This window comes from Lepeophtheirus salmonis, chromosome 10 (assembly GCF_016086655.4).
Source record: "Lepeophtheirus salmonis chromosome 10, UVic_Lsal_1.4, whole genome shotgun sequence".
NCBI lineage: Eukaryota > Metazoa > Arthropoda > Copepoda > Siphonostomatoida > Caligidae > Lepeophtheirus > Lepeophtheirus salmonis.
In genome coordinates this window covers 14,240,581-14,262,928 of record NC_052140.2, presented here as the reverse complement: position 1 = coordinate 14,262,928, position 22,348 = coordinate 14,240,581, and the positions used below count along the sequence as shown (strand labels likewise).

At 31.1% G+C, this 22,348-nt stretch overlaps 1 protein-coding gene across 3 annotated transcripts in view; it reads right to left on the bottom strand.

Annotated features, from left to right (window-relative positions):
* The window catches only part of LOC121125520 (uncharacterized), a 48,537-nt gene extending 32,709 nt beyond the window's left edge, over positions 1-15,828 (bottom strand). For 2 of the 3 annotated variants that reach the window (XM_040720721.2, XM_071891401.1), the window contains exons 1-3: positions 15,668-15,805; positions 2,004-2,218; positions 1,771-1,919 (exon numbers count right to left, since the gene is read on the bottom strand). In XM_040720721.2, coding sequence (XP_040576655.1) covers positions 1,771-1,919; positions 2,004-2,218; positions 15,668-15,708 — 405 coding nt within the window. In that variant the 5' untranslated portion in view covers positions 15,709-15,805. Of the gene's footprint in view, positions 1-1,770; positions 1,920-2,003; positions 2,219-15,667 lie in introns of all 3 variants that reach the window. The other variant, XM_071891400.1, reaches the window with a different exon arrangement.
* Positions 15,829-22,348: the final 6,520 nt, after the last annotated feature.

Sequence of the window (22,348 nt, the reverse complement as noted above, 5' to 3'; positions counted from 1 at the left end):
TCGTGTTCAAAGTTAAGGAACATTTAAAAGTAAATTTAATTGAGTTTTTGAATCTTCAATAATCTCTTTTTTCGATTTTCCAATGAGAATGTTCTGATTCACACTTCCTACTAACCTATTTGTCAATGTGTTTCTTTGAAAAAAACCTCAAATTTAACAAACAATATCTTTACAAAGTACATGAATGTAAACACCACTTTGATGTGTCCGACGATGCGTAACTTAACCCATAAATGTATTAATAAATCAAACTGTGTACTACTTTATCTAAGAAATAAAAATGTAGCAACGTGCGTACGTAGCTTAAGTTCAAAACGTCATATTTAAAAGTTATAGAAAAAGGGAATATATATTTATATTATTGAATCAAAGTTGTTCATTTTTTCTTTTTTTATCAAAACCTAGTAACACCAAGACACGCCGGGAAGTTCTGATAGTATATTATACCTATAAGACTATATAAATTAGAATCCTGGAACTTGATGGTAGCTCATTCTTGAAAGAGTGTGGAGAAACATTGCAGTCGGATTCCAAATCAATTTTTCTCAAAAGAAATAACCTAAAACTTATTAGTTTTTTCTCAACTATAAGTTTTTACACTAAAGTTACATTCTTTTTACAAAAATTTCAGTGAAATAGGCTCAGATGATATATGTTCCATAATATAACCTCTGAATTTTTTAGGACTCATATTTTTAGTCTGAAATATTACGGAGTGCGTGGAGTATCCGTGGATGTTTTTCTTTCTTCAAGAAACTAACTTTTGGCTAAAGTCCTCCTTCAGCAACACCGTCAGGATCTTCTCAGGAACTTCCTGATCTCTCTAGAGCTAGGGATACCCAAGTTTTATAGAAATACAAGGTTAGACCATCATGTAATCGGGCTTGCTAGGTTTTTTAATTTGTTGTATAGAAGCAACTGTTCGGCAAGACAGAGGGATTCTGGAAAAATAAGCAACCAATCATGGTCTATGACGTCACTATTTCTTGATTTTTCAATTGGATGTATCGTACCGACTACTTGACAGGAAAGACAGATTTTGACAAAACACGCAACCATTCATAACTATGACGTCAATATTAAAGAGCGTGTTGGAAGTCAAACATCAGTCGTAGACGCGTTATGGGACCTTGTATTTCTATTAACTTTGAGGCTGTAAGAGCCTCAATTTTCAATCGTTTCAGCATACATGTTGTAGTTTTTGTTTACATCAAGCTGGATACAAAATTTCAGGGTGGAAAGATTTGAAATAAATTCAAGCCAGTTCTGTAAAAATTTAAAGCCGAGATTAACCGGGATATGAGTCTGTAAAGTACATAAAATCACAAAAAGATCGAAAATACAGCAAAATCTTATATCACACCCTTACAATGGCTTGAAATCCGTTAAAAACAATGCTATATAGCGGCATAATACTGAAGCACAAACAATATTTTGTTTACGAAGCTCCTGTGATTCCACCAAAATGATTCAGACCGTAAAGGCAAAGTTTTATTGCCATTTAGCGTCAAATTCCGAATATGTCGAGATCTGGGCAGTGAGTTTGGAGGTTTTACTCATAGGCAGACTTCGAAAATTATACTAAGGGTAGGGCAAGAGTTTGAAAGTTTGTTCTGGCGAATTTAATTTTATACTAAGTATATGAAATATACAACACGTTCATAAAGGTAAATAATTTGGAGAGTCGGTGGGGCCTGACCCTTGGCCATCTTCCAAACCCTGCCTATCGTTCTACGCTACAAAATATATTTAAATACGACGAATACATACTTTAATCTGACTTTGAAGTACATGTATTTTATTGGCTAGTTCATTTCTTTCCTTGATTTTGGCAGAGGTAATCCGATTCTTCACATAGGAAGTATTTGACTTTTTACGCGTTCGTTTTTTCATATCCGAGGCTGGAAGAACCGATCGATCTATGATTCAACAACATTATAAAATGAAGAAGTAGAAAATTAGTTTTGAATTTTGACACGACTTAGTTAGTTAGTAGTTGTGACCTTGATCTCCAGACGTGTTTGTTAAGCGGGATGAAGAGCGGCTTCCAATGGTGGGTTGTTTTGTTTGGCCATCAAAAATGGAGACGTAGGGTGAAAAAAGCTTTCCTTTTCCATCTTCTTCTCTTTTGTTCAGGGGATCATCTTCTGATGCTTCTTCGTAGTCGTCGGAGTATCCATCATCCTCTTCATTATCTTCCTTGTTTTCCCCTAAAGTCCTTGAAATGTTGGAAAAAAAAATTTAGAACACATTTAAGAAAAAGTTTTATTGACATATTATATATAAAAAAGGACTCAAAGTTAAAAAATAGATAAATCCATACGTATTAAAAAACTATCTGCGTATGTGGTACGTCTAAAAAAAAAAAAATCTTGAAAAAAACCAAGAAAAGGAGAAATTCCCAATTTATCTTTTTACATCATGTACAGTGCTTAAAGTAGTAGACATTTTGATAACGAACCAAAAGGGATAACTTTTTCAAGAATGAAAAGGAGTACAATGATGAGGCTTTATCACATACTTTTTATTCATATATCTTTCTATATTTCAAAATAATTTCCTTTGGCTGCTACCAAACTACGCAGCACTTCTTGATTAAGGCGTCGCACATGACTACCCACTACTTCTCGAAAGAAGCTTTGATGTCAGCCAAATTTCGGAGAGGGGTAGCACAGGCTATCTTCTTTACTATACGTCAAATGGCATAGTCGAAGGGAGAACAGTCTGGATAGGAGATACAAACTGTTGACCAATTATGCTTTTACCAAGTCAACAATTTCTGGGGCTTTGGTTGCTATTCAAAGCAGTTACTGATGTCGTCGTACACAAAAGGCCCTCCCCCAAATCCTTCACATACCTCCTCAAAGTCCAATAACTAAAATTGAGAGCCTTGGTATGCTGCCTCATCGACTTTACCCGACTTCTGGTGATCGAAGGTCTCACATCTTCCATAATCCCGATTTTCCAACATCTACTGCTGCGAGATAACCTCTCTGATCTAAAGCCAACATGTTTTTAATCTTATAAACAAGACTCAAGGAGAACCTTGCGATCTTCGTGATCTCCTTGATACTCACTTGGGAGGTGAGAAAAATCTGACACCGTTTGCCTTTTCTCCTCCACGCTGACAACTGTTGATTTTCGAAAGTTTTATTATAATCATTTATTAACCAGAATCGTCTCTACTTTTAATAATAAAGCCTAGTATTTTAAAATATTCACCCTAAAGTAATCCAGATTGACTTAAAGCCAAGTCAACGATTTTACTATTTTACATATGATTTATGAGCGCAAGTGAGCTAATATATTTTATACCTGTGAGATCATGCAGACTTAGTAAACATTAGTCATCATCATGAAACATGGGTCATATTGTACAATTTGCTTAACTCTTGGAGCAGTTCTCAATGTACTCGGTCCTACATGTAAGACGATACACCATGCCAGATCTTAAAGAGTTCCAAAAGACCGCCATTGCAATGGACATTGGATTTGCCATCATGGAGTTGATTGGATTCTTTGTCAAACTCATGCATATTCCAATCTATACGATCATCATTTGATCATAAAACTTCGTCATCAAGGTTTTGCATTTTTCAAAAAATTATCCTATCTTTTGGAATTTTTTTTGTCAAATATATCTCTCCGGCCCATTTGTTGATACAGCATGCGAACCTATCTCATAATACTTTAAAAACACCAAATCGAATGTAATCTCGAACAAAATTTTATTTTGTTAGATTAAAATGTAGTTGATATTAACTATAGTCTGAATTCAGTAATACCATATGTCTCGCTCCCACCTTCTCTTTGCGCTCTTACACAAATCCCATCTCTTGAGAGGAGAAACACCTCATTACAAATTAAGATTGATTAAAAAAAATCCCTTAGAGACAACAATGCTACTTTAATTCATATATAATCATCATCATATTTAATTCATGGAGACAAACCTATTCTAAAATGAATTATATCCCTTACGCTAAATATATTGAAAATCGGTGATACTATGATTTGGTTGTTGAAATTGGCAACTTACCTTTATCTAGTAGACTGGTCGTAGACACACCAGTCTTTACATTCATTTTTTAACCTGTTTGAGGATGCAATATGCACTTTTGTTACGTTCTGTGCATGTGTAAAATAGCTGAGTTGTACTTTACGCATGCAGGAGAGTTATCAGGAGGAAATAATGGCTGTGGATGCTAAATTTAAAAAAATAAAGAAGAAACTAATGACCAGACGATCATACAAAATGTGTCACACGTCAATACAAACTTAGTTTGAATGAATTGTAACCACATGTCAATTCGAACAGCATATACACTGTATTAAACTGTCCAACAGGACAATTTGCCAGTCCCGGACAATCGGACAAGTGTTAATGTAAAGCCTGTACACATGTGTAAAAAAAATCCTGACAAATGTGCTAATCTTTGATTTTATCAAATATTTTTTTACTAACTCTTTTCAATGAAGTTTTATATTAAACCATAGCATAATGATTATAGTTAAGAGAGAAAAGAAAAAATACGGAAAAGAATAAAACTTTCTCTACTCAAAGATATTATCAAAATAATTACTTTTGCAAGTTCTATAGTAATTATATATTACTTAAATAAACTAACTATATTGTTTACCCGTCAAAGCTCGGGTATATTTGTTAAGTCTTCAACGCTTCTTTGGTACTTAGGAATAATTAGCATAGCCAAATAAATTATAATTTGCTGTGGGCAAGAAAGGGACAGGAAATCACTTTGACAATTATCAATGTTATTTTTTCTTAATGTTAAGACCCCTTCAGTATGGAATAGAATTATAATAATATGGCGCCTGTATAATATATATTATTTGGATTTTTTTGTTTGTTACAAACTTCAAATAATATACCAACATATATGTATAATGAAATTCGTCTACAATAGAAGTCCATCTTTTATTTTTGTCAAAAAATTGCCAAATCGAAATGGAAAAAAAAATATTTTGAGCGATTTAAAAAAAAAAGGATAAAATAGTTAGTATTGGAATTTTAAAGGGGAACTCGTATCAACCAAGACTTTTTTCGTACTTGCAAAATCAAAAAGGTAATGGATAATAATGTCGTCGATAAATATAACCCTCAATAACTAGTTCATTTTTGGAGATATTGCAAAAATTATTTAATGAACTGTACTGGAAATTGAAAATACTACTTGAAGTTGCTTTAATTTAAATTTTTATTTACAAGATGCATCGTTTTGTGGCATTTTTTCTTAAAAATTAGAAGTTGACATTTGATTAAAAGAAAGAGAAAAAAACAAAATGAAAAAAGTTGAAAAATTATTCAGAAAATGACAGATATTTTAGTCCAACATGAATTTTTACCTATTTCTTTTTTTGCCCATATTTTTTTTGATTTTTAATAAATTTAGAAAACTTTGTTATTCGTAAAGTTGTTTTTTGAGACACCATTCACTTTTTAATTCATAATTCAACCTCATATAGAATCTCCTTGAGCTCCAGTTTTTTTGTGTGTTTTGGGTATAGAATAAGCCCCCGTTATATGATCCCCCCACCAAATCGGCATCCCGTCTTAGCCTGACTGGGTTCAAAATCGGCATCCTAGACCCAACGATTACTTAAAAATAAAATTATATTATAGAAAATTATAAAGAAATTTAATACAAAATTATAATAGACCTATTGAAAATTTTATTTTTATATTTTTAGAACTTCCGTCTTGCGATAAGATATATAAACATTGTGTAAAACACGTTATACCTATATGTATTAGTTTTCTCTTCAAATATTTTGAATTGTACTTCACATTATAATTATCTTTTTCTCGAAACAACATACATATTTCTTTGTGAAAGTTAAGTCATTTTTAAACAATTATAAAACTTAATAAGCTCCTTCATTAACTTTTTTCTCAGTAACTGAGGAAGAAGTCACTTATTTTGTAAACATTAGCAATTTTAAAATCTTTGTGACCATTGAGGTATCTCTAAACATTTTTTAATTTTCCTCACAATTTGGCAAATTGTATTTTATTATAAAAAGGAACGAATTTTGACCCGGTGACATGGACGTCTTAGCAAAATAAGAAATACCCTAATTTATATGCTGTGTACAAGTTATAATTTGTATAAGCAAATTGTACATACTCCATAATATGCATACTTTTTATAAATAGTCGACAGTTTGTATTAAGGACATTTCTTTGAGGGAGAGGGGAAAAAAGTTAAATTTGTAAATTCAATGTTCTTGCCTCAAGAATATAAGGAGAAGGATTACAGTAAAAAAACTTAGAACGTTAAAAATGCTTCGGGATTTACATCTCTGACAACCATATTTTATGTTCTCATATCTTTTATACTACTGGTATATTACTGATTGTAAATTTAATTATTAAAAAGGTTATTTAATTATTTTCTTTAGAGATATGATGAATCGCTATTTAAAAGTTCTATATCGAATAATTATTCAGCTATTACTTTGACGTGTTTAGGAAAATAGCTTCTTTATTTTTAAATATCTCAACATATTTTTGAGATGGCAAACAAAATTTGCTATCATAAAACAGGCAACATGTCCGCCAATGCTAAAGTATGTTCAATTTGTTAGGAATTCAACGTATTCCGGCTGAAATATCCAATAAAATGCTATTTTTTGGGAAGAAAAAACATTGCTTAACTATTCAAGTGAGGAAAAAAAGCCTGGGAAGTAACGCAAGGTGAACACTTTTTTTTAAATTAAAATTATCTTCCTTTTTTAAATGAAGAATAGTCCAATAGTTACTAAATATTAAGAAAATGACAATTTATTTATGGTTTTTTTAATAACTGTCTTGAAAAGAAGGTTGCAATAAATAATATTAATGATTTTAAGACCGATCTCAATGATATCTCCATTGAATCCAGAAGTTATTTTTATCAGCTTTTTCTATCCTACTCATGCCTCCTATTTGTATATCGAAATTTGATTTCTATATACAAATTTAACTTATTACGTATCTACTGAGTGGTCCATTAAAATCTTAACACCTTGCATTTTAAACTTCAACAAGACATAATTGAATAATTAACAATATAATTTCAACATAATTAATCCTATAAATAGATGTGTGTTTGTGCGGGGATGATGGCTTCCAGGTTGCGGTGGAAGGCCAGGCACCCGCTGCGGATGTAGTACTGTATCGTGACGTCCCAGTGCTGACTGACTCGTTCAAAAGAGTCTTGCAACGGAGTAAAAGTATTTGTTTCGTTGATGGTGTCAAAAATGGCATCTTTATCCTCACAAGGTTCTTTCCACTAACTTTTTTGATAGGTCTCTGGACAGTCTGCAGTGAAATCTCGAGATCTCATGCATGGGCCCTCATGGATGTGAGGGGATTTGTATCGGACTGTTTTCTTTACCTCTTTCGAGTCCAGTTTGTCCTTTTTGAAAGAGATCTTCTTCCTTTCTAGCGTTTCAGACTTGTTGACGGCGTAGACGGTGGTCTTGGCGACACCCAACTCCTTGGAATGTGTGAATGGTGATTCAGTGATCACGTTCAAGTTTCATTTTCTCTACTTTAACGTCCGCTAAAGAAGTCATGGTTGTTTTTTTTGTAACTAATTATTTATGCTTTAATATATCGAAATATTAATTAATTTAAATGGCTCAAACTTTCAGTAAATTAAGTGTTCAGATTTTAATTGTCCACCCGGTAATATTCTCTTAAACAAAGAAAAATCCAACAGTGATTAAGAATGTCGTAATTAAATAACTTAAGGCTTTATCTTTATACATTTTTGAAAAAAAAGAAGAAAGATACAATAAAGATCTTATTATGAGATAATTTACTTAAAATAATATTGTCCATTTTGAATAAAGTATTCAATTATAAGATTTTTGAATTTGTACATCAAATTTATACAATTATGTTACTTTTTTTCATCAAATTTATTTAAAAAAATAAAGTTTCGAGTATACAAACAGTTTGAGTACTCGCAATAGTTAAAAATTTAAACTTCATCATCTGTCTTTCATTGCAGAACATTTTTTGCACCAATCATTTCATTTTTTTCATTGGATTTATAATTACGATATATGATATTTTATTAAAAAAGATTTTTCGAAAGTATTGAATATAAATTCTAGTATAAACTTTGAGTAATAATTATGCAAATATTATTTTATAGAACTTCTTCTAATATTAAGTATTTTGTTGGAATGTAATGCAACGAAAAAACCTCTGGAAATCCTTTAATTTCCGAATATACGTTTTCTATTTTGTGCAGATACTATTATTTTTTATTAAAATGCTATTTTCAACTTTCTCAAATTTACATTTTATAAATATCAATGTTTTTATGAAATGATGGTATCTGCTTTAAAAAATATTGCCCATTTAAAATAAGTTTACATTCCAGAATATAGAGAAAATCTTTATGGTCTTTCTGTTTCTTTTATGATCTTAAAGCTTGTTATTAATTTTTGAAAAAAGAAGTCATTTTTACACTTGAATTGAGATTTCTGATTACTTTTAAATAAGAACACATGAAAAAAATTATTTATATCACCTAAAACCTCTATTTCTGTGACCTACAGAAAGCAATATAATTTAATAAATATACAAAAATATTGTGTCAAGCAACAAAACTTAAATAAGTTTTAAAAATATTAATTTTTTTGAGGTATTATTTTTTTTAAATTAAAAAGTGTTCACTTTACGAGAAACAACATGTTATTTTTGTCATTGTAATCCAAAATGAGAAATTTAGTCAATTAGTCCACTTTTTTTTTCTTCATTTTTTTTATGGTTGCAAGTAGTGATATGTCAGTCCTAATTTATTGGGTCCAGTACAGGACTGATTGAACAGTCAGTACTACAGGAAGTTCCAAATAAATTGGAAACATTTAAAGGCTTATAATAAATGAGCTAGATTGGGTGGATCCATTTTTTTATTTGAAGGCTACATTTAATGACATTCAGTTGTTTATAATGAGATCTGCCGGTCTTAACAACCTCGATCACACAGCGTCAGAAGCATTTGCCAGACCGGGCGACCTTGTGCTGATCCAACGATTTACTAATTCTGGTTTTACATCTTTAATTTACATTCCCTTGATGAATAGATTATTCAGGGAAGCAATTACACCTTCCAACAAGACAGTGTACCGGCCCACAGGGCCAAAAAAGTGCAGAATGTCTTGGCAAAAAAATGCGATCACATTTGGAGACCGTAATTTTGGACAGCAATCAGCCCGCACCTTAATTCATGCAATTTATATCTTTGAGGGAGGGTAGATTATGAAGCCTGTGAGAAGTAATATTCGTGTGTGGAAGCCCTGAAGAAGTCCATAACCCGTACAATGGCAAAGGTGGATTTGCTCGAGGTATCGCAGGCCTGCCAAAGCTTCTGCGAACATATGGTGGAGTTTATCTGCGGATCTCATTATAAATAATTCAATATGATTAAATATATCTTCCAAATATTCAAAAAAATAAAAAAAATACTGTTTTACACCATCTAGTTCGTTTGTTATAATCCTTTAAAGATTTTTATGGACCACCCTGTAGAACGGATAAAATGAAATAAAGTTGAATGACGTCATCAAGTATCAAACTTTATCCGTTGTTTGACTGATATGTAGTACTAAACGGAACCAAACCTAAACTGAGCAGAACCGGACTGCAGTCTTATATAATTTTACTCAAACTGTCATCATTTTTTTTTTTTGACAAATTAAGGAAACAATAATTTATTTTAAACTTATGCTCCGTTTCCAAAAAGGTATCCCTCGTCGTATTCATATATAGTGTTCTGTTGATCCTTATCAGTATCAGCAAATCAGTACTAAAATGGATAAAGTTTAGTCTTTGATGACGTTACTCAACTTTATTTCTTCTTTAAAAAAAAAAGTTCTAGTACTGAAAGTCCGAAGGACCCACGGCTCTTAGGACCGGTTCCAAGGACTGACAGGACTTTTTCTAAGACTGTACTGGACTTGACCGAATAAATAATGACTAACACAACATTATTTATGAATATATATTGGCCATTTTATTATTTCTATGAAGAAATTTTGTCTATGATAACAAATTCAGATGTATAGCTACGCTTTTATTCAAATATTGCGTTGCAATATTATATTATAGTTTGTAATACGTAGGATTGTATTATTAAGAAATATATATTTATGCAATTCAATTTAACAATTGTGGAGAAATAAATGACGATGATAGTCTGGGATTACTTGAAGGATAAATAATAGTTGGTATGATTGACTTATTTGATTAACTACCAACTGATTTTGGGCCTTTTTCTGATTCTCTTTGGAGGAAAGATAGTGTGATACAATAAAGATAAAGACGTGTTCAAGACAAAAAAGAATCAAGTAAATGTTGTAAATCATAGACTTTCAAAAAAACAAATTAATGTCATTTTCATGTTTCTCGCTATAAAAGCTATCAGGAACGCACACTATCTCAATTCAAAAAGAAAAAAAGTTTAAATTTTGTGTGAACTACTGTAAAACAAAATGGTTTCAAACTTGGACTTATCCTCATCGTTCGAAAGCTAAATATTATTTTGCTTTCAGATTGTCTATCAATATACACATACAAGGAAAAACATTCTATGAATGTAGAAAATGTGTACAAAAGAATTTTTCTACTTGTGCTTCTTAGGTTAGATTTTATTTTTATATTTTTCATAAATCAAACCTTACTGCTTTCTCTCTGTGTGAATAAATACCTATGTACATACATTAGGGTGAGGCTAATTGCCCAACTTTGTCCAAACAGACTTACCCTTTTTTTAAATGTCCACACAAACACTTCTAATATATATTTCATTAATGTATTTAAACAATAATTATCTGAGACACAAAAGCCCAATTTTTTTTTTTTTGTAAAAGTGACAATCATACTAAAATTCCTATTTTTGGGGGTTTTGACTCTATTTAAGAAGCTCTCCTAAAGTAGTTAATATGTGGTGCGTCAATATAAAAACAATCTTGAACAACAATCAACAAGAAGGATTTTCTTACTTGATATGATTACAATTTAAGAGGTTTGTAAAGTTCAAATCAATTTTTTTCTATTTTAGATAACGAAACATTGTTATATTTTAATTATCAATAAAAATGGAAGCAATATGGTTAATTTCCAAGTTGGTCTACACCGCCTATAAAACTTGGATATTTTTAAGAAGCTAAAGGTTGTTGACCTTCAGGGATTGGCCTAGAAGTTATAAAAAACTTTTGATTTCCCCAGTCATGGATTTTACAAAATGGTGACATATTGTGTCCCAAGTCTCTAGAGTCCACCGCAGTAACATCACCAATCTCAAAGCATCTGTGGAGTCCCATTGGAGGAAGATGTCAAGACTTACATTTATAATTTATGTACTGCCTTCTGACCTGGTATTGAAGCTCGAATTGTGGCTGGTGGAAATCAAATTTATTAATAATAATCTTCATAATGTATAAATTAAAAAAGTAATCCCTATACAACCTCATGCTGATCTGTAGCACAATCAAAGAGGTCAATACTTTTCTGACATCCAATATTTAATATTCATAATTGAGTCAATTATAGGTGTTGTATTAAATTACTGGTAAGAACTAAGATATCTAAGATTTTTAGCAATAGTGTAAAACCTTTATCTGGTAAATGAACCTTAATTTGGCTCGGATATAACCTTTCAAAATTAAAAATTGAAGATAATTCGTCGGATGACACAAATCTAATCCACTCTCGATTTTGAGCAAAAATTTCTAGCCTGCATTTGTTATTTATTTAGTCTAGTCCAGTCTTAGGACATGTCCTATCAGTCCTGGGACCGTCAGTCCTTAGGAATATAAGTACTAGAACTGATTTAAAAAAATAAAAAATAAATAAAGTTTACTAACGCCATCGAGAAGCAAACTTTATCAGTTTTAGGATTGATATGAGGGACGGAACTGGACGAGACAATAGTTTTCAGTCCTAAATAAGGATTGAAACAACAATATTACTATGTAAAATTGTGCACATCCAATGAAGTACAAAAATAAGGATATTTTTACACTCTTTCATCCATATTTCGGCACTATTTAGTAATTTTTTCGAAAAAACAAAACAAAACAAAACAACAATAATATTTTTTAATCATTTTATCTTGATCTATAATAAATCTTTCTAAAAAATAATCTTTAAACATATTTAAAATGCCAAAAACGGAATTTGTATAGTTCTTTGTCACTTTGTACAAAAATTCATCAGTTTTGTACTCAAGATATATATTTATATAATTCAATGCAATTTCTCAAATGTGGTGATTAGGACTCTACTACCGGAAAAGGTTCAGTCTATCTGTCAAAATGTAAAAACGAGCCTCACCCTATACATACATATAAAAGTAATAAAGTATATTATCAGAAATTGCCATCTATTCATTAAAAAAAAAAAAAACCTTCATGTGTGTATGTATAATATGTATGAGTAAACTTATTTTTTTGATTATTTATTTTACTATTGCAATTATTATCCATGAAATGTTTTTTAAAATATAAAAACACCCCCTGGATAAGACGATAAGCTTTTTGCTGTAAAAACTACTACGACAATATTGGATAAATAAACTTTTATCAGATTTATATATCGTGAGTACTTTTAGTATGTTAAAAAAAGAAACCGAAGATTAACATGGTAACCCTGACAATATGAAGAATATTTGAGAGGCGAGTGGCTCAACTTAGGAGCCGTGAGAGGAAGGAAAAATACACAAATCCCACTCTGTATTAATAAAGACACTTGCACGCTAAATAATTCTTTGGATTTACAACTTATAACTATTATTTTTTATTGTCTAATGCCTGTTGAACCCCTACCTTCGTATTTACTATTTGTATTGTAAATTACTGTGCTAAATTTGATTGGTTTAGTGTGAGTTATCAACGATTATTAAAAAATAATTCCATAGTTGGAAAAAATTGGCTAACTACAAGGAAAGTTTGAGTCTTTTCACTTTCTTCTTGGAAGAACGGTTGCGAGATATAATTAAAGGAACAACGTGTAGATGACCATTATGTTTAAATAGGACGAGAAACGAAGTAAATTTTGAATTCTGGGTGCTCTCTTTCTAAATATATCAACAATTATCTTGCACCCCTCTTTTGGAGTCTAAGGGATGATAGATAGAGATGTAAATCTTAAGCATTTTGAGTAAGAAAAAATATGTAAAAAACCAAAAATTAATATGGTAACCATGTTTGTATAGGAGCAGCTTAGCTATCATAACATTGTATTAGAAAAGTTGCAAGTGGCTATAATAGAAAGGAAGTAAACAAATATCCCACTGTGTATCTAGCAAGGACGTAGACAGGAATGACTATGCCTTCAATTCTCATTCTATGAGTCCAACAAGGCATTAAACTTATAGTTTCCCAACCAATCATCATTATTACTCCTTGTTTTTCTTGTATTATACTTAGAGGTTCTCTCCTCAAGAAGGAAGTAATAAACATAACACCCCAAAAAAAAAAAAAAAAAAAAAAAAAAATTGCAAGCTAGACAATACATAGGTTCTAGAACGCTAACTACAATATATCATTTTCAAATGTATTTTCAATCCCTCCCTAAGTGTTTATTCTAAGTAATAAATATTATATTACCGGATGTAAATTTGATTATTACATATTTTATTTAACGATTTTCTTCAGAGATATGATGAATCTCTTTCCAAAAGCATCGTAAAAAATAATTATTCAGTTGCAACTTTTATGTGTTTACGATGAATAGCTTAAACATATATCCCAACGTATTTTTGAGATTGCAAACGAAATATGCAATCATAAAACAAGGAAGCTGCCCGTCAATGCTAAAGTATGCAGGAGTTAAACGTATTCAAGGGTTAATAAAATATCCGATTCAGGGAAAATATTTTATCCTAAGCGCTTTTTCATTGAGATATGTCGTTCCTTTATTAGAACTTACATATATGTACACGTATATAGACCAAAACCTGTGCTATACATGCACTAAATTTGAGTGTCCTCAAGGAATGAATAATTGAAGAAGTGATATAACTAAAATCAGGTTATATTATTAAGGTATGTTCGTCACTTCAAGGCTGATTGAAGCGCGTCATTAGGCCAAAGGTTTTGATATAAATGGTATACTTCTTGATTCGAAATGTCAAAATATCAAGTCTCGAGTAATACGTTTTTAAGGGATAGGTTTTTATATATTTCGTTCATGTAAAGTGTGTCACACCAAAAACAGACTTATTACTAAATAATCACTCAGGAGAGTGTAAAACTCAATTTGTTCCAAAATTATGGTCGATAATGGATTTTTTACTTTTTTTGTTGCCTTGACCTCTCAAAATGGAATAGCCTCTTAATATGCAATTTTGTTTGGTGGAGGTAAATATATATAAGATTCTATAATATAACTGAATAGTTAAAAAAGGGTTAAACACCCTCAACGACGTCACAAGAGATGGATTTTACCTTCTTTAAGGAACACCACATGGGACAGAACAGAACAGTTGTTTTGTATTACTATGGTCACTACCATTCTCATCAAAGAAATACTTTATACATAGAACTCTCACTCCCCCCTCATTTTAGACCAACTACAGGCCATTTTTAAAAACTTACTATTAGTAGAATAATTATAGGATAAAAGAGAGAATTGAATTAAAAAATCGTATAATGACTGTCTTAAAGTATTAAAATAACTTTAGTATTGACTATTTTTCTGTTAATATGCTGAAGAATAATAAGATTTAATTAAAGAATCATTCTTTAAGACAGTCATTGCAAGTTTGTTTTGATTCAATTCTGGCTGAACGAAAATTATCTTTTATATATTTACTCCATCACATTTTAGAGCAGGCCTCATTCTTCATCCCAAAACTAAAATCCTAAGAACAGCGTCGTAAGTACATCTGAATTGCCCTTATTTTTTTATTTTTTTTTGACAAAAAAGTTTCCAAATACCGATATTTATTTAAATATCCGATGATAACACTAAAGCTGACTCATCTCTAGGGTAGGGATAAAAATCGTGTGTATAAAGGTTATGTTATAAGAACAAAAATCAAAATATAATGCCAAACAATTTGAAGAGGAAATCAGCACCAATCAGCTGTGACAATAGAGGAGGGGGAGAAGGAAATAAACTAAGACTTTGGCAAGAATTACGCCAATGTCGATCCCCAAATCTATATCTGAGTCCAACAAGGAGTGATAAGTTTCAATCATAACTCTGCAGCAAAGCCTCAAGGTTCCTTTTCATCTTTTCATGAGCACACGCATATGTTCAATCCGGTTTCGTAACTAATTCCCTAACCCCTCAAATTTCTTACTCCATCCCCCAAAAATTGTCATTTCAAGCAGGAATTGTATAATTTCTTTTATGAAAAAGCCATTTAAATTAAGAGCCAGCTCATTCCCTAAACAAAAATTGTGGGAACGTCTCTATTAGTAGATGCCTTAAGGACATTTAAAGAAATATGTTAAGTCGAAAAAGTAGTGCAATGTTGTATGTATCTCCCCTATAGCTTATAAAAGGGATATCCAAAAGCAAATCATCACCGTTGAGAGCACACCTTAAACAAGATTGATTGCATTGTGACATGAACATTGTTTTTGTATGTGCTGTATTTTGTGCAGATTTGTGCAAAAAAATAATAAAATATTTATGTACCTTAAATGTTTTCTAGCTAGTTTAACAACCTGACTGGTCATCCTTGCGGTGTATTTTAATTAATGAGACTGTATATAAAATGCCTGATTCAAGCCTTGAATGTTCACGTCTATATTCCACGTATAAATAAGGTATGAACGCTGGAAAATATAAGAATAATTGAAGAGAAAATGAAAAATAGAGGAAGTCGTGGGCAATCTTTTGCTGCTCTTCGTTTACTTTTTTTTTGTATGTGTGTGTGTGTGTGGCAGTTGTTCTTAAAAGGAAGTATGCAAAACCATGTTGCATTAGTAGGGAAATGTAGATAGATACAAAATATCCACTAAATAGGGAGGATTTATGCATTATGAAAAAGTATTTGACAAAGTTTTTGTTCATTTGAGTGAGAAATATACTTTGAGTAATGTTTATCCAGTAGTTGTCGTATATCAATACTACATAACAACAACAAAAGCTCTCTCCTTTCTCTCAACGCATGACTCTTCAAAACCTCACGTGCTCAGCATCAAATAGGAATAGTTATATATATATGTACAAGTTTCCTTCTCTGAAAAAAAAATAAAAAAATGTACATATTGTTTAAACAGAGCTTTCTAAATTGTTTCTCCCTCCCTATTTGGAAGTACGATACGAGCTTTTTTAATATCTAGGGAAGACCAGGGAAGTTGTAACAAGTGAGGGTTGCAACATGCTCTTTGTCTTGAGCATGAAAGAAGCTATGGCCACAAAATTAACATTATTATAATTGTCTGCTATTGTCAAGAATCCAAACACCGAGACCATAAAAGCCACTGTCAGCCATGACAGAGGAATACATCTGTAGGGGGGGGGCACTTCTTCCACCGTTGTCTAGAAGCCGTCATCGCCACTATGGATGGCTACATTAATCATTAAGAGAGTTCCGACACACATCTATTTATAGTATGAATTTTGTTAAAATTCTATTTTTAATTAATAAATTATATCTTGTTGAAGTTTAAAATTCAAAGTGTTCAGATTTTGATGCACCACTCCGTAATCACCAACACAAAAAGCTAAATAAGGCAATCTATTGGCACGACCAGTGATTCACATTATATAAAATGCCCATATGTTAAAAAAAGAAAACGAAAAGCAACATTGTAACCCTGAAAATTATAAGAAAGATTGTGAGGAGAACAGTTTAGCTGTCATACCCTTTCATTAAATTAGCTGCAATAATGATAATAAGAAATACTATTCGGGTCAACAAGAACAAAAGAGCTCACACGCTGAAAAATGATTAAATATTTACAACTGTACCTTTAAATATACATAATATACCGGAATATCTTTGAGAAATTTGCTCTTTGATTGAACAAAATTGATCATACCATTGGAGTAAAAATAGAGTTCAAAATTGGAGTGGGATATCAAAAATCCAGTAAGATTAAGCTTAGCTTGTTTGCATTCTGGTTTGATTATGTTTATTAGATGTAGTCTATTATAATTGGAAGATAATTTAATGATTTGATACGTGATACTGGCGAAATCTCGTATGTGAGTACTCATTCCGGGTATTTTAATTCAATATTATTATGTACATTATTAAATTCTTACACAGGTAATAAATCTGTAATTACGATAAAGGAGTCTTCCGTCATGATTAATAGTAAAAGGTTTATATTTGATACATTTTATGTGGTTGTCTAGTTGATTAAACTTCAGAAAGTTCTGACCTGAAAGTCTGGATAAGCCTCGTCAGAACACTTTTTAAAACTGAAAATGAATATTTGTACTTTTAGTATCTCTTAGACTAAATATTTTGTTTTTATGCCAACTGCGCCATGAATAAAATAATATATTATCGTTCAATTTTAAACACAAATTACTTGTTTTTTCCCCATTTTTCATCAGTAAAATATCGCAGATTAAACCGTTATTCTCTCATTCCAAATTCAATTCTAAAATTATTATTTTTATAATTTGAGACACATGTTTTTTAGTCCGTTTAGACATACTTTAAAATATCCCACAATTATCAAAAAAATCAATTTTTTTGTTTTGGTTAAAAAACTTTTGAAAGATTGGTTATTTTTCTAAAATAGTTATTTTGATTATTCAAAAATAAACAATGCTCACGTTGCGGACATCAACATATAACAACATATTTGAAAAAGTAATTTTAGAATCGAATACAAATTGAATTAGGTATTACAAAATATGTGCTTTTTTTAATCAGACGTCTTATTCAAAAAATATAATACATATCGAGTTCGAGGTAAAGTTGTACTTGATTTTTCAAATCAAGCTTATTATTTAAGAGTGAATAAATTAAAATACTATGTAGTGTTATTAAAAGCGAAACGTCAAAGAGTGTCTGATTGCCCCCCCCCCTAAAGTTATAGTGAAGGACATCTTAGGTTAATTCCAGAGTCTTGTTGACAAAATTAAAAGCATATTGGCTTCAGGTCAGAGCCTTGAGAGGTATTACGGAGTACCTGGCCATTGCAATCACCAGAAATTCGGCCGAGTCGATTAAGCAGCATGCCAAGGCTCTCCATGTCAGTGATTGGACTGTGAGGAGGACTTTGAAGAATTAGGACAAATCCTTTTATGTACGACGACATAGGCAACTGCTTTCAACAGCAAATCAAGTCTAGAAATTGTACAATTGGTTAAAGCATAATGGGTCATTTTGGTAACTCCCCTAACTCGCCATTTTGGGGGCGTAATCTATAAGAGAGCCTGTGCTACCCTTCACTGAAATTTGGACTAACTCAAGGCCTCCGTAGAGGAAGAGTGCCATGTCGGAGCCCTTCACCAATAAGTGCTACGCTGCCGATAGGCTCAGGTTATAGTAGTAGCCAATGGCAAACCCTTTTGAAAAGTAGAAAGATATGTATATCAATAAAAAGTTTTTGATAAAGCCTCATTATTGTACTCCTTTTCATTCTTGAAAAATTTTACCTTATTTCTTCCTTATCAAACACGTCGTTCCCGTTATTGATTCATGAAACCTTTCTCGAAAAGAGACGGAAAAAATCCTAGAAATCATCTAATAGTTAGCCAAATAAGTCAATCATACAAACTACAATTTATCTCTTATGAATTCCCTGAATATGAATTAAATATCTTATATTGAAAGCTTATATTGGATTTTTTTCCTGACAGTCTTATAACATTGTTTAGTAATATTTTATTTGATAGGGAAAACTTCTTCATAGAAATTATAAAATGGCCAAAATATATATTATTTACAGGGATATAAATCAGGTGAATCCTTTAGCTGGCATTTTTTTTTAGAATTAGTAATTTGAAGAATAAATTTTTCTTTTCCTTTGCAGTTGTCATTATTATTTAATTCCTGAGTAGCGAACATCCTTTCCTAAATAGATTCAATGATATTCAAAACCTCATTGAACATTGTTCTGTGCTCATAAAACCATAACAATGAGAATTTGTTGCGAAAATATAATTACAAGGCATATGTCTCAGACTAAGAAAAGAAATGGGGATGGACATGGAGTAATACAAGCAAATGCCCTTGTGTTTATTTGTTTTTCTCCTTTCTCCCTTGTCACAGCTGATTGAATCTCATCTACTGAAACGTCATGAGCATTATTCTTTCTCTCCTCCAAAAAAATTCTTCAAATTTTCAGGGTTACCTTGTTGATTTTCGGTTATATTTTTAACATGTCCATCAGGTAATTAATCAATTTTTTTTGGTTCTATTAAGACATGAAGTTTTGTGTCCGTCCCAATTTATGACAAGAATAACTTCTCGTCAACAATTTGCCTTGATATCTTAAATTTTTTTAAGTGTGTGATTTGTCCTAATTTGACGAACTGTTTCTATTTTAAATAAAAGTTCTCCCAAATTTTGGACCAGACTTTTAGCTGATTCAGATAATATAAATACAGATTTTTGGTGTGAAACTTTCATTCGATCAAAGGCAGATAAAAGATCTGAAGTAGTAATAGTTATTTTTTTTCTGCTATCTTTTGGAGTATACATTGTATTTCATCTTCACTTTCGGCATCTATAATTTCATTAGTTTGCTTATCAAAAGTATAAGTTTCAGAGTTTAATGAAGAATATTGCTTGATTAATTTCCATTTGCTTCTTAGCTTGCCTTTTTTTAAACTTACTGTTCTTTTGGTGCAAGGGCTTTATCAACTCCAACCATAGACCCCTTCCATCCTTTTTCTCACTGGACTAAGAGGAATTCTTCGTCTTCTTACAATACGGAGGTAGAAGTCATAACTAATTTGACATATAATCAAGAAAAAAGAACGAAAATGTATCCAAATGATATATTTTTATGTAGGTATCATCTTCGACTAGGATTATCTTGATTTTTATTGGTAGTTTTATTTGTTAAAATTTAATTAAAGATTACAATTTCCATAAAAAGGTTATAAAAAGGTCACTAAGGTCAAGGTAATCATTCATTTTTTTGTGGAATTTAATACGAATTAAAAGTAACAGCAAATTTTTATCTTTATCAGTCCAATAGTTGGGTTGCAATGTGCTAAATAACTTTAAGGTCGTTGAGCTACCTCTAAATATTTTTCAAAACTATTCAAACTTTTCCTAAATGTTTTTTGTAGAATAAGGAACCATTTTTTACCTAAACTATTTACTTTTCCAAAAATATTAGAACCAAAAAAATTGATTAATTACCTGTGTTAGTTTCTGGAAAAGGAGTTTTCTGAACCATTATCGGTGGAGAAACTTTCATCTGGGACAGGATAAGAATAAGCGAATGCTGTATTTCAAGCAGTTAAAGAATGGGATATAGGACACTTATTTAAAGCAATATGTTTTGACACTACAAGTTCAAATTTTGGTAAGAATACTTGAACTTGTGTTCTACTTTAAAAAATACTAGGAAAAAAACTTATAGCATTTGGCATAAAATGGAATTAGTTATTGAAACTATTTTTCATAAGTGTATGGGGACCACATTGTCACCAGATGTTCCCTTGTTAAAAAAATTCAAAGAAAAATAGTCATCAATCATCATAACTAACTATAAGTTTGGAACAGCAAATGAAAATGTAGGCAGTCTTTCGGAAGGCTTACTTGATAGGACTATTGAATTTGCAAAAGATAATCCTTAAAAGATATAATCAAAAGACGAAAATAGATAAGAACTATTAATTATATTTCTTGGCGATGCCCCTGTGCGTGGAGTTAAGTTCATGTCACCTGGTGCAATATACCATGTCCGTTGGATTTCAAAAGATGTATATAGTCTCAAGATTTGGATATTTCAGTTAAAATTTAAATTGACTCCAACGTTAGATCGAGGATTACGTAATGTTTGTGTGTTTCATGGTTAGAGTATTTATATAAACCATGAAAAGCTAATAAAAAAATATTTTTTGTTGAATTTAATATGAGTTAAATAAAATTGCAAATTTTCATATTTATCAATCCAATAGTTGGGTTGCAATATTCTAAAGGCCTAAAAAAAGGGGCATGAGGTATATTTTTGACAATATATATATATTATTTTTTTGGAAATGACTACAAAATATATTTTATCGTAAATTTAGTAAGCTCGATTTATTGATTTTACAAAGAAGCTTTCATTTGAGGTGCATGGACAGCATTCTAGCAAATACTCAGTTTCGAGTTTAAAAATGTAAATTTCTAAAACATTAGGGCCTTTAAGCTACCTTTCAATATTTTGCAATACGGTTGAAACTTTTCTCAAATGTTTTTGGTACATTAAGGAACCATTTTTATTCGTAATAACTTATTAGTCGTTTATTTATCAAAAAGAATGCATTATGAAATAGCCATGACGTATCAAGCGAGAGAAGATAATTAACTGCTAACAACATGCCGTGTAATAAAACAACGATTTTACCTAGTAACATGTATCTAAGTATTTTATTCTGCTAAAATTTACCGTGTCTATGTCAAAGCAGCTCATATTTAATTGAATCAAAAACATTCTAGGTCTCCCCTACACATAGATTTATGAAATAGAGTAATAAAAGAAGGTATAAGTTGTATATAGAGAAAGGTTGCGCTGCTTTATAACATAGCGAGAGTTTAATATTTAAAATTGTTCCGGAATTTGCTTTCCTCGTTTGTCATCAATATGCACAGCACATATACATATGTATATAATGAACAAAGCTCAATTTTTTAAAGCATATTACGTGTAACTCCTTAGGAAAACAGGAAAGGGATCCGATTTAAATTATGTGTCATCATGTTGTAATTTGCTTTACAGAGTTTGTGACTAATGGAATTACAATTATTAAAAAAAAAAAATCAAATTAGAAAATATGTTTAATGCATTCATCAAAATGCATGGAGTTGTAAATTATAATAACTTTGGGTATGTAAAAAACACAAAAACTGAAAATTTACATGAGCTATTTTTTACTAATATATCTGATGCATCAACATGAAAAAACTCCTAAATAAAAATCAAGAAATTTCTTGACTCCATATATATATTAGGTTATGTAATAAGCTCTGAGCGTTTTTTGTTGGATGTATTTAGCGAGAGATATCTGACCATTAATACATTGCATCAAAAAAATGTTAAAGTATGCTTAAAGGTTAAGCGTACACTTTAAAAACACTTCATTTTGGTTTTGTGTTTGGTGAAGCCAGTTGTGTGTTATTGGGTTCTAAAATTGAAGTAAAAAGAGAGAAAATTCGAAATATTCTTCAGTATAAAAACGACCAAGGTG